Raw genomic sequence first — 14007 nt, 5'->3', positions numbered from 1 at the left:
CCTGGAAGGGGTTTAAAGAAAGAAAATACATACACCATCCAGTTCTTTTTGGCATAATCTGACTAGCAAGCATTATAAACTTAATATGGTCATAGGTAAGCGAGGTTATGGAGTTGGGGAATGATAAGAGGAGGGAACAAAATAAAAATATTGCAACATATCACCTTTTCCTGGGTGTACACCCTAAGGGCTGCAGTACTGTCTGGCAGTATGCAAGAGGGAACCCCACACTTTGTTTCCCTGAACCAACCCTTCTGACACAGCCTAGTACCGTTAGTGGCAATTTCAGATAGACCTTAGGCTTTTTGTTCCCCAATTTTGCTGCCTGCAAGCATATCTAGTGCTAGTTGTATTTCTTTTTTTTTCTGAGGGAAGGAGCCATTATGTTTAAAATATTATTTTAGTATTAATATTATTATTAATTATGATTATTTTTCTTTTAACAGAACATATAATGTGCATGCTGGGGATCATAATAGTCAACAAGGATCTTGCATGGGGGTGGTAGATGCAATATATGTACACTGTATATGCTATTAAGAGTCATATCTGCAGCTTCATTGATTATACATTGCCCCTAAGGTGTGGTAACATGTCATACTATACTTAGGCTATGTCAGCCTGCCCCTTTTCTCCCAAATTCCACCTCTCTAACCGCAAAGCAGTCTAACAGGGACTCCATTTAAATTAAATTGTTAGTTTAGGTACCAATATGATTTCACCAGTTTTCCTTTTTGCAGTAGTTTTATGAAAATGTGCACTAAGGGAACATTGTTTATTCCAGAGATTAATACAGAGATTATTGTATTACATAACATACTAGTATGCCCGTGGCAAACAGTTTGCCAATTTGAACCCAGAACATACGTACGGAAAATGCTTTGCTAGATAATGGCTAGATCATATGTTAATACGGCGGAATCAGAATAAAAGATGTGTGTGAAACATAACCGGCTAATCCTCGCCCTTTTATGGTTTTTGGGAATTTTTTTATTGTAACATTCGCCAATTTGTAATGGTGTGTACACACTAGACGATAGAGGAACTACTGTACGATTACGACATTGTAATCATACAATTGTTAATTTTCCTGTGCAGTGGGATAATGTACCTACACTGAACGATATGTCGTTCAGTGCAGACACCCTCACTCATCCCCGAACATGCCCAACCTGTTGTTATCGGCAGGTTGGCCAGCATGTTCAGGCGATGGTTGTTGTTGAAAATGACCATGTCAATGTAGTTTTTGACATTATACTGCACGATTACTGAACGATTATTGAGCGATTGAACGATTACGATGTTGTAATCGTTCCTTTTATTTGTCTAGTGTGTATGCACCTTAAGTGCGATGATATATCTGTCCATAGACTCTGAAGCAAAATGAACCATTTCCAGGGGGAGTCCCTATAGATGCAAATGATAATGCACTGTTACTCCACCTCACTGTCTCCCAGCCTCCCGTACATTGAATTTATAGAGAACTTGACATAGTTTCAAAGGTACAGTAAATGTGAATTATAATTATAGTTGGAACAACACAAACAGGGCAGTAGCTAGGGTAGTGCGGCCAGTGCCATCACACAGGGCACCACAGGTCAGGGGGCGCTGTTTGAGCCTGTCAAATTTCTGGTTATTACCATTCGTGCTTGTATCTTCCTCTTATTTCATCCCCAGCATCTCCTAGCCTCTACTATGTCTACCCTGGCCCTTCCCCATGAAGCCATGACCCTTTTTTGGGTGCATTATGTCCCTTTAAAAAATGAGAGGGGCGCCAATGCTCTTTCCGGCACAGGGCACCAAAAAGTCTAGTTACGGCTCTGAACACAAAGCTACAGTATAAACAGACAAACTAGTTAGGAAGAAGACATGGGTTGCATAACTCACTGTACTGTATCTTGAGTGAAGATGAGTCACAGGGAGGGGAAGGTAGTTCAATACTCACTGCTCTGTATAGCAGGGGCAGCCTAGTGCTTCAAAGTGCTAGGTATGCCCCCTGGGGACACGAGTATAATCCCATCATAACACAGCTATGGACATCTATACACAGCCACATCCCATGTCCCGATTCCTTGATCTGAAATGTTGGGAAGTCGATAACATGTGGAGACATAGAGAGAATAAAAAGGAAAAATAAAGCCAAGCAATTAAGACTGAGGTAATTAAAGAGCATTAGTTAAGAGAGTTAGAAGGCAACTATGGATTTGGGACTAAATTGACCACATATTTGGGGTGCAGTCTTATGGAAGAAATTGAGCGGATCAGGTCACTCTTTGCTTAGTGCGGATTAGACACAAGAGTAAGTTCACAAGATTTAATTTTGCAGGGGTACATTATTTAACTGAAATAAGAGGATGGAAAAGCAACATTTAGAGGCATATTACCATTTAGAAATATATTCCCATTCTTACAGGAGAGAGCACATCCATTTTCTCCCAATACAATGACTTGATTTTCCCTCCCCCCCACATAGGTGATAGAGATTGGGTCTAAACATTTACTATTACTTAGATACATTTTGCACCTTCCAATAGCAGGGTGTTTCTATTTAAAGCCATTTTTTAGGCACTCTTCAAGCAATGAACAACTAATCTATATAATACAAGTAATAAAAGAAAGTGCTGATGGGATTTGGGCTGTTTAATTTAAGACGTAAATTAAGATAATACAAGCAGCATAGGAAAACGTAAGGTGATTTAATTTCATACAGTAAATGGGCTGGCCAAAAAGGAGTATTACTATAGATTTTAAAATGATATTTCTCTGTTTAAATCATGCTGACTTGATAAACCAGTGACAGCTTTGAAGAACTTCTTGGTGGACAAATAAGCTCATGTGTAATGAGCCTTTATCAATATATAACTTAAAAATTATAAATTATTTATAACAGAGTTGTAGCTATCTAACAAAAGCGAAGCGGATTATGAATACTGAATATTTTTAGCCAACTTTCTTATCAGGAAGAGGTTTTCCTATCATTGACCAATATCAAAGTAACTTAGCTTGTCGGTACATGGCCCAGACATGTTACAAGCTCAATCTGAAAGACTATTCTTGAGATCTAATTTAACAGGAGCATATCACTGTGTGTTTGAAATGTTAGGTGATCGCTCAAAGTGAAAGGAATCTAGGGGTCAGCAGATTGCCTCTCAACAAAAGGGCGTCATGTGAAACAGTTTCCTGTGTTTAAGGTGCAACTGTTCATAAACAAGATGCAATTGAAAACTACCAGCATTTATTTGTTCTAATAATGCCATAAATGACCCCCATTTTTTCAGTTAGATGCACTGGTGATCAAATTCATCTCTACACTATTAAGCAAACATATCAACAGCAAAAAAAAAAAAAAACACATATCTTACCATCGCAAAATAAACACCAGCAAAGAAACACAATAATCACCATTCAATAAATAGATATAAAATAAATAAATGTCAGTTTTTTTGCAAAGTGGTGCAAATTTTTCGAACTATGTTTTGCTGACAAAAAAGGATTAGATATTCGTATTTATTTATTTTACCAAGCTCAACAACTGTTTTTGATGCAGAAAATTATACAATTTGTTGAGAAATTGAACCATTACATAAATGTTACAAAATGCATTTTCTGTAGGTCACTTGTACTAAAAATGAAGTGACATTATATTACAAAAAGGCTAGTGTTAATAATTCTTAGCTTTGTTCTTTAGGTATTTTTTTTATCTTTTGAAGCACACAAATCAAATTAACTGATACTTGACAACATATTTTTCTGATGGACATAATTCAGATACCACACATGATATTATACACTTTTATTTCAACTAATACCAACATAATTAAAAAAACAACTTGAGTAAGAGATTTACTTAACTACTTCCCAACCACCTATTGCCCATCATTGCCCTATTGACGTAAAAAGGAGCCTTGCAGTAACAGCAGCAGCCATTTGTAAACCTGGAATGTCAGTGGCTAATAAGATTCCAGGAACTGTCCTCTAAATTGCTTGAATATATTGCTGAATGTAAGCCCTACATTCAAAATGATATAATGCTTGAGCGCAAGGCTACATGGTGAAGGGATTTATTTGATGAGCTGGAAAAATTAACCTAGACACAATAATGATGCGCACAGTAGAAATTTTTACATCCTCACTATAGGGGCATATTTATCACAATCTGCATTTTTTAATGCAGATGTGCTAAAAAAATTTCACCCAAATTAGCAAAGTGAAGATATATATCTTAACACAAATTAGCTAAAATGCCCTTGTCAGAAGATGAGCTCCGATAAATGCCCATCCTGGTGAAGAGCTGGAAGCAGTAGTGTTATCACACAGCTGTGGCTGCTGTCTGAAAATGAAGGACCACAGCATATGTCTCTGATATCTGCTGCGGTCCCTCCTTCATTCATGGGATCCTTAATATTTGAGGGTATCACCCGAAAATGGGTGTATTTGGGGAATATCCCGCAAATATTATTTGATACATAGGCCCCTATATATGGTTTTCAAATGTAAAAAAAAAACAAAACTATAACTCAAATAATTAATAAAATATAATTAAAAAAACAAATTATTTTGATTATCACATATAATAAAAGTAACAGCAAAATTTACCAACTGGTACTATAATTTGGGCTCGCAAACCTGACATTATGCCAGCCTACTTTAACAGCATGATGGAAATAATACATTACATGAAGACCTCTATCCCTGAGCCCTATGTATAAAATACAAACTTGAGTTCCCTATAATTTGGAACATTAGCTGATGAGATATTGGGATAAGTATATGAACAGCACTAATTGCCTAAAGGTAACTAAATGAATAATCATGGAAAAGCTTATTTTTATTTGTTATGGATTACCTTTATATAATACACTTCTAGAAACCAGTGTTAATTCTGTCAACAAAAAGTTTGTTTGAAAAGTATTCGTTGTTGACGACACTTCTCTTTAATGACTAAATTGTAATGACAACCTAAATTTAAAATAAATTGACAAAAAAAAATTATGGCAAAATCTCATTCTTTATGCCCTGACGAATAATGATGAGACAAGATAGCTGGATCTGTTCTTTTGGGCAGACAGTTCACTGGAGCAATGAATTTAATCCATTCCACAACCAAAATGGCTGACCAGGACTCCCTGGTCATTGGAGACAATTCAAACACAAATCTTCAAGTCTCCAGTATGCTACTCTCTACTTCCATCCCAAGTCTCTTTTCCCCACCCAGGAGAGTTGAGTGCGCACTTGATGCAGGAGCCCAAGCCTTCACATTGGGGCATCCTGCAAGACCATGATAGTTGATATATCAGGTTGACAGGTGTATACAGGAAGCACTGTGGGACCCACACTGGAATGACACACAGCTTGCACACCCCGGAGTACGGGTTGTGGCCTGAAGATTCGGATCAAGGGGGGAGTCCAGCAGCAAATAGCAACACCTGAGCGCTGGAGGTAGCAAAAGAGACTGCCAATGGTAATACTAAGGGTAAGTAGGCAAAAGACCCTGGTAGTCACAGGTCGCTGTCCCCCCGTTTCAGCGTGTAGTTGGCTACTTTTTTGGCTTTATCTTTCAGCAGTACTAGTGTAGTGCATTAAATTTACACTTCCGTGTCATGTACAGTGTCCACTCCACTCTGCTACTTGGTAAATATCTTGGGAGTTGGGGTGCTTTGTACAATGGTACAGCCCACATATTTATAGTGATATTGTCCAGTTTCTTCCTGCAAAACACCATCATTTAATTTAAACATAAGATGTGCTACTGTGCTGAGACTTGTAGTGCCACACAAGACAGAAAAAAAGAAAATGGAGGTGCACACTCTAAGCACTAAGAATACTTATAATCAAAACAATTATAAGAAACTCTACAATTTAATATGGAGTAAGAATGAGGTTCTTAGCATATGTTTGGTAAAAAATGCGGGCCCATCCAGTGGTAAACAGGTGTATTTATTACTAGCTGAAACATGTTAAAAGATCAACAGGTGGTACTAATTATTTCAGATGTGAGACTGAGAAGAACATGTATTCTATTATATTACTATTTCTATTGTGGACATGGTGTGGGCTGGGGAGCGGGGTTTCAAGGCGTGGAAGCCCCCCCTTGCTTTTGCCTATGCCACCTACCTTGTTACAGTGACTTCATCAGGTGGTTTCCTAACATCTCTAATACTGATTATCCTGACACTGATATCTTAATGCTGACATTTATATACATTTCTCATGTTTTAGTGTATGAGTACATTGACAGTGACTCAAATTGTTATTTTTGATTTTACATACACTGTTTTATTTGTCATATATCCACCATTACCATCTCTCCTTTAGTGCAGGTCTCCAGAAATATTTATTATTCTAGAGAGTTGAGACTAGCTAATGTTATAACTCCTGTAAACAACCTGGTCACCGTAAGAGCTTAACATACAAAATTACAAATATTGTTGAATGATGAATGTTCCACAGCTTCATCTGTGGCAATGGAGGTGTGAAGGAAATTAAGAGATGATTTATTGACGAGCTTCAGTTATTGTCAAACTGAAAGAAAGACACAGTGTATAATTTCTAATGAGGATGGAGTGCTGCGCAGATTTAAGATGGCTGAAACAAAAACACTACAAATTTGAAGAGTCACTTGAAGACAGCCCATCCCGCAGTGTCTGCTAAGGTACATATGAATGATGTGTGTTGGTTGATTCGATAACAATACTCCAAGGAAAACAGTCATATTGGCAAAAGTGGGCTGCATCATCCAGTCACGCAATAATGTTGGCCAGTGGTAAGGAGAAGGATGTGGAAGAAAGAGAAAATTTGCAAGGTCATGTGTAGACTGTGTAGGGGATGTAATTAGATAGGGAAGTTTATGAAGTTTAAGTGGGCATTTCCAGAATTTGATTGCTTGTGTGAAGAGATGAGTTTTCATGGAATGCTTGAAGGCTTGGAGTATCTTGTATAATAAATTTTTTAGATGTATATAACATGATTTTGGGTTTGAATCAAGACAGATTGAAGGTGAGGACCAAAAGGACAGTTCAGAGTGAAGGATGACACCATCTAGACAGCGAACTTGTGGGGTAGGGCTGATTGTAGAGTTAACAACAGTAATAGAGAGATCAGGTTGGTAACTACTATTGGCAGGTGAAAGTATAATTAATTCTGTTTTGGAAATTTTAAGTTTAAGGTGGGGAGAGGACATCCAAGATGAAATGGCAGAAAGGTATTCAGTGACGTGGACCAACACAGATGGTGGCAAATCTGAGGAGGACCATTGGGCCTGATTCAGCTTCAGATGGAATTGTAAAGCTGCTGACAAGCAGCTTTGCAATTCTGTCTGTGCAGATATGGTAATGCACAGGAGGTATCACACCTCCTGCTGCATTACGTATCCGAGCTGTGTTGTCCAACGCAGCATCGGAGACTCTGAAGAACATCGTGCACTGCTGAATAAGACCCATTGTCCACAGATTGATTATGCAGTAATTTAGTAGGCTGTACAAAGTATATAAAACACTTCTTATATCCTTCAGATTCTGGAGATGATCGCTGTACAGAAAACAGGCAGGGAAAAGGAGAAAGAACACACAACTAGAGATGTGCGCTGACCCCCCTGTTTTGGTTTTTAATCTGTATCTCCTTCGAGGTTTTGGATCTGGTTTTGCAAAACCGCCCTTTGCGTGTTTTGCATTTGGTTTAGGATCTGTGGGCCTGATTCAGACCCGCTTGCAAGTGGGTCGATGGCCGGGCAGTGCGCACACTGCACGTGCTCGAACCCCGGAGTGAGCAAGAAATCACTTGCTCCGGTGATCGCATCCAAAAGGAGCGGCTGTCAATGTTGATCGACAGCTCGTCCCGTTTTGGAGGTGGGCATGGGGGGTGGCTGGCCAAACGGAGACGTTTGGGGGCAGCCCCACTGACATCACGAGTGATGTCAGTGGTGAGCTTCCAGCTCTATTAGAGCCAACAGCTCACTGGGGCTTGCAGGAACGAGACCCTACCACAAGGGTCTCGTCGCAAGCCTGATGGTCGCAACCATCATGACCATCACCTGGCCGCTCGCAAAAGCTGTGGGTGGTCACCCACAGCTATGCGAGCGACCAGGAGGCCAGTTTAAAAAAAAAAAGGCGGCCACCCTGTTTGCGAGCGGCTCTGAATCAGGCCCTGTATCTTTATCAATAAATTATATAAACAACTAAAATCACATAATATGGGCGCTGAGCGCTCGCAACCGGGTCGATGTTTGCCCACTGGACATGTGCACAACGGAACCGGCTCCATTGTGTGCATGCGCGAGACCCGGCTAGCGACGGGTGCTCCATCGCTCCAGGTCTCGAACCAATGGGGCGAGCTGTCGATGGTGATTGACAGCAAGCCCCATTTGGCAGGCGGGCATGGGGGGTGGCTGGCCATACGGAGGCGTTCCCGAAGGAATGCCTGCCGTTTGGGGGCGGCCCCACTGACATCACCAGTGATATCAGTGGGAGAGCTTCCGGCTCTATTAGAGCCAGAAGCTCTCTGGGGCTTGCGGCCACGAGACCCTACCACAAGGGTCTCGTCGCAAGCCCGATGGTCTTGACCATCGCAACCATCAACCTGGCCACTCGAAATAGCCGTGGGTGGTCACCCACAGCTATGCGAGCGGCCAGGAGGCCAAACAAAATAAAAAAAAAATGCCCTGATTCCGAGCGAGCGCTCTTTCAGAGCGTCCATCTCTGAATCAGGCCCATAGTCTTAAGTAGGACTATTGTTGTTGTAAAGGGGAAAGTTGCCATACCTTAGATAACAAATATATATAAAAAAAACAAATTTTAATAGTCAGGTTTTTTAATCATTCATGGCATGTAGTCCTAACTTTTAAAACATGTGCGAGAAATATTATTTCTCTGATTTACCAAGTAGAATTGAGTTTATTCTCATTATACTATACAGAGATAAAATTTTCCTGTATTCTATTCTCTCTGTGTAATGTTAGTTACATGTGTGTAATGTTAGTTACAAGAACATATATTTTATAAATATTAAACACCATTGAATCTCATGGTATTTCATTTAAATAAATATACCAACATGATCATATTTAGTGTTGTACTAAAGTAAAAATATGGCATTTATATCAACTATACAGAGAAGAAGAAATTTTAATTGAAACAGTGTCTAATACTTTTAATCACTCATTACATGTAACATTATTTACAGCAAGCTGGACCATAATTTTTAATTAAAATGTCACCCTAGGTTTTTCAGTAAAGAAAGTAAATAACACTTATAAAAACACATTAAATTCTACTTATCTTGTAATACTATATTTTATACATCATCTATCTATTTGGAAGTTATGCAGTATTGTTCACGTACTTTGAAACTGACTTACTGTAAAATATAAACAGGAATATCAAGAGATGGCATTTTTGTGGTAGAACACATGGTTTTCCAGATGAATACAAACAGCAACCTCTGGTGGCACGGTTTGTGGTGGAGCACATTTTTCCAGATGGAAAACAAAAAATAAGTTCTGGCTAAGCCATGTTTATATTATTTACATTACCTTAGTTAAAAAACATTTTAAGTGGTACATGTGATAATGTTAAGCAATTAAAACTTGAAGTTAGAAGATAAATAGAAAAGCCCCATAATTCCTTCTCACACTGGGTTTTGAAAAAGGTATCCATACCGAAACATGTTAAGCAGAGTGAGGAGAGGATCTTAACTAATACTGTCACCATTGGAGAACTTTAATCAAAAGGGACAGTCTATACATCTCATGGTGACGACCTGGAGTGATCCAAGCTGTGTTTGATGTACTTTTTTTCATAGCACTCTGGTAGGCCATCCATATATCTGTATTTCAGAATTGTCATTATTTGTTATATGCTGTCAATTTATGTTTTTTGTAACTGCAAATTACTACACTGTAGATTATAAGTATCCTTTTTTATGCAATGTTGCACTGGATTTTTTCTATTCTTTCCTCCATGCTGCCTGGGATTAAATATATTTATAGAAAGCAAAATGGGTTTTATCCCATTTCAGATTCAATGTGTTGATTATCAGGTCATGTCAGTGGCATAACTACAGCCCCTGCAGACCCTGCGGTGGCTTGGGGGCGCAGAGGCTTGTGGGGCGCGGTGGCTGCAGATTCCATGCGGACTAGCCATCCGCATGAAATCTGCTGAAAACGGCCCTCCCAAAATGGCCGCCGCCTAGGAGGAGACATATGCTAGAGGTCCTATTGGACCTCTAGCATCTGGTAGTCACCCAGGCAGTGCGGTAGTGTGGACCGCACATAAGTGCAGTCCGCACTACACTACTAGTATAACAAACACACAGCCGCCGGCGCCAGCAGCTGTGTGTTTGTTTTAGCAGCCGATGAGAGTCAGATAGACTCTCAGCGGCTGCTTGCCTTGCGCCCACTGCCGGAGCTGGGCTATTCCGGCTTCCGCAGTGGGTGATGGGTGCAGGTACTTTCTCTCTCAGTTTCCACGAGGCTGTCAGACACCAGTGGGAGGAGCCGATGGGTCTGCAGTAGCCACAACCTGATGCCCCCCACTCCCAGGCCACTCAGGATGCTGGATGTGTACCAGATGCTGCTGTGTGCTGGCTGCAATGCTCTATCTTTGTGTACTGGGGCAATGCTCTGCTTTTGTTCTCTGTCTGTGTACAGGAGGGATGATCTGTGCAGGATGCTCGTTATGGTGATGATGATTGGTGCTCTGTGATACATGGTGTACTGTACATATAAATGCAGTGTGAGGGATGCTGGCAGTATAGGATGCTTTATACGACTGGGATGGATGCCCTGTGACTAGCAGGGACATGCTGTGAATTAGAAGGGATACCCTGTGACTGGAAGGGATGCCCTGTAGCAGTGCTCTGTGACTAGCAGGGATGCTCTGTGAATTCAAAGTAGCACCGGCGCCCCCATTTACATACACTCCCAAATATATATATATATATATAAATATATTTATTATACCCCTGGCACCGAGCGCAAAACCCCTGGCAATAGGCATGGAGCCCCTGGCAACGGGTATGGAACACCTGACAACAAGCATGAAACCCAGAGACCCCGTGCATCTAGCATGAAACCCCTGGTAATGAGCATAAAACCCCGGACAACGAGCATGAGACCCCTGACAAGCAGGTAATGTAAAAGTAATTAGAAGCCTTACTGTGGGGCATAAAATGGTGTCAGGGGGCAAATATGTAAGTGGTACTTTGGTATTAGGCAATACAGTGTGTGGCATAATGTGTAAGGGGCAATACTACAAGGAGGAAAAATACTGTAAGTTGTCTAGGGGAGGTGGGAGCACATTTTTAACTTTTGCACTGGGGGCCAAATTGCATATAAATGGCCCATATGGGGGGGGGGGTCAGAATTTTTTTTGGCAGGGGGGAGAAAAATTTATAGTTACGCCACTGGGTCATGTGTTAATTTGCATGAACAAAACAGTTGTGCCAATATGGGTAGTACATCAGGGCCGAAACTAGGATACCTGTCACCCGGTGCAAGGCAGCAATTTTGCACCCCCTCCCTTCCCGTACCTGGATTTGTCCTTGCTCCTCCATAAGGAAGTGCACTAGTCAGACGTCCCTGGTATAGTGACATACATTATTCCACACACCATAATGCCCATTACACATTATGCCACACACTGTAATGCCTATTACCAAAGTGCCACTTACATATTTGCCCGACACCATTTTATGCCCCACAGTAAGGCTTCTAATTACTTTAAAATTACAGGCTCGTTTTCAGGGGTTTTATGCTCATTGCCAGGGGGTTTCATGTTCATTGCCAGGGGGATTCATGCTCGTTGCTATGGGGTTTATGCTCATTGCCAGGGGTTACATGCTCGTTGCCATGGGGTTTATGCTCATTGCCAGGGGTTTTCACAGGAGAGGATGCAGCTTTCAGCATCTTTTCCCCGCACTTGCGCTGGCATAACAGACACTAGAGGTCGAGTAAGGACCTCTAGCATCTGTCTCCTCCTTTGCGGCGGCCATTTTTGGATGGCCGTTTTCTGACTCTCCAGCCTCCTAGCCACCGTGAGTCATCCCTTTTTCACCCCCTGCATTCTGGCACCCGGTGCACGTGCACCTCTAGCCCCCCCCCCCCCCCCTAGTTGCGGCCCTGAGTACATGAAGTAGAACCAACAAATCTTTGTAAATAGATGAAAGAATCCTTCATAGATTATATGTGTTGGTGGTGCTCCCAAGAGTCTATATAATAAAGTACTTATGTGTCCTCATACACTATTGCTGCAGCCCCGCCATACAGCCCTTCTTGCGGCGCCAGGTCCTGTGTGATTTGGCTTGTGCCAAGTGTTTTTTTCATTTGAATGGAAATCTTAGTACCAATGCAATGCAGCCATGCCACTTAACAAGACTCCACTAATTAATTTGATATGCAATACTTATACTTCTGCGTGGGAATGAGTCTGAATTTGTAAACGTAGTGCTATGATGCAGCAATCACGACCTTCTTTAATGCCAAGTTCCGCTGTGCTTCATCTGCAGCTGCGGTTTTTCATGGAATGCAGCTGTGAAAATATGCTAATGTCTGCCATAGCTCAGCCGGCATATAGACACCCACTACTGCTTTCTCATGTCCATCCAATGTCGCTCTCTGTGTAAACATTGTCACCATCAGGCAGTCAAGCAGCACTTACAACAGGTCTGACCAGCAACAGACACTGCAAGTCATGCTACATATGCAATCGCAGTGGCTAATTTATGAACGCCCATGAAACGGCATTCAAATGTACAGACACGACTGCGGTTTTCTGACCACACCTTTCACCACCCCCAAACACTGACAACCTGTCACTCACTTTGTGATGGATTGCTCTGTGCATCCATAATCGCAAATGGCGCAATTGTATTCACTACTGAATCAGGCCCTAATTCCGTTGTAATTAAAGCCAGTTCATTTTTTTTTCCCCTAAGGGACTCACATTTCTCAGTATTAAATTGCATTTTTATTTTTTTTAAATCTGCATTTAGAGGCCAATAATTAATCTCAGTACTCTGATATTTTGGGAATAATCACATACATTTTATTGGTGTTGGTACTGGTACCGATAAAAAGTAAAAAGATAAAGTATATACATATTTCCTGCGTTGCAAGCCTCACATTTTTTTGTTTCAATTATCTAAAACTCTAACTGTAGCATTCATAGAAAAACCACCTGTGTGAGTAGGTGAGTGTTCCTATTATAGATAGATACAGCATACTCACACAGGTGGTTATTCCATTTGTGAAGTTTATAGAATTGCCTATAAACCTTAAATTTGAACATTATATTTTTTGGAATAATCTGGTGCTGATATTATTATTTTCTTTGTTTAATGCTACATATGAGGTTTTATTGCAACTGTTTAGAGCCTTGAGACAAAAGTGTGTTTTGTAACACAGGAAATATGTGTATACCTTTTATCTTTATTCTGTGCCTACAAAAATCTCTGTAGAAACATAATACTCTCTGTACCAACACAATACAATTGATGTGATTATACTCAAGATATTAGGGTACAGAGATATATTTTTTGCCTCTAATTTTTTTAGCCCAAACAGAAAAGTATATAATTTTCTTTATTTTAAATGACAGCCAGCAATATTCACCCATTTATTCCCATTTTTATTTTTAATATACGCATATTAAAAAGTTAGATTTTATCTTTATATTAACGTGTAAAATGTAAAGGTGTCCCGCAAAAGAGTCTTCTTTCTTTCTTTTTTAAATAATAGAAATATATTTAGATGATGCAGAACACCACATGAAAGAAAAAACTGTGGTATATAGTGTATATAACTGTGGTATATACTGTATATAAAGGCTCACTACAAACATATTTAAGCAAGGGTATTTATTCTACACGTGTGCATTTGGTGTGCCATCTGGGATTTATTGAGATGAAATATACTGGTGACGGAATCTCATATTACACCGATCAACACTCATTTTATTGCCAATCATATTAGAGTGATTTTGGGGTAACTTTGTAGTGCTGATTCCGAATAGAAAT

At 40.3% G+C, this 14007-nt stretch overlaps 1 protein-coding gene across 2 annotated transcripts in view; it reads right to left on the bottom strand.

Annotated features, from left to right (window-relative positions):
* Positions 1 to 14007, bottom strand: part of PUDP (pseudouridine 5'-phosphatase) — a 306515-nt gene that overhangs the window by 126710 nt on the left and 165798 nt on the right. Inside the window, exon 4 of one of the 2 annotated variants that reach the window (XM_088451538.1) lies at positions 1946 to 2077. The exons of the other annotated variant lie outside the window; for it this stretch is intronic. Within the exon in view, the coding sequence (XP_088307664.1) occupies positions 1976 to 2077 (102 nt within the window). The 3' untranslated portion in view covers positions 1946 to 1975. The remainder of the gene's footprint in view (positions 1 to 1945; positions 2078 to 14007) is intronic. 2 annotated transcript variants of the gene reach the window in all.

The sequence above is a fragment of the Taudactylus pleione genome, unplaced genomic scaffold, assembly GCF_031769625.1.
Source record: "Taudactylus pleione unplaced genomic scaffold, aTauple2 ptg000026l, whole genome shotgun sequence".
NCBI lineage: Eukaryota > Metazoa > Chordata > Amphibia > Anura > Myobatrachidae > Taudactylus > Taudactylus pleione.
This window is presented reverse-complemented; position numbering and strand designations above follow the sequence as displayed.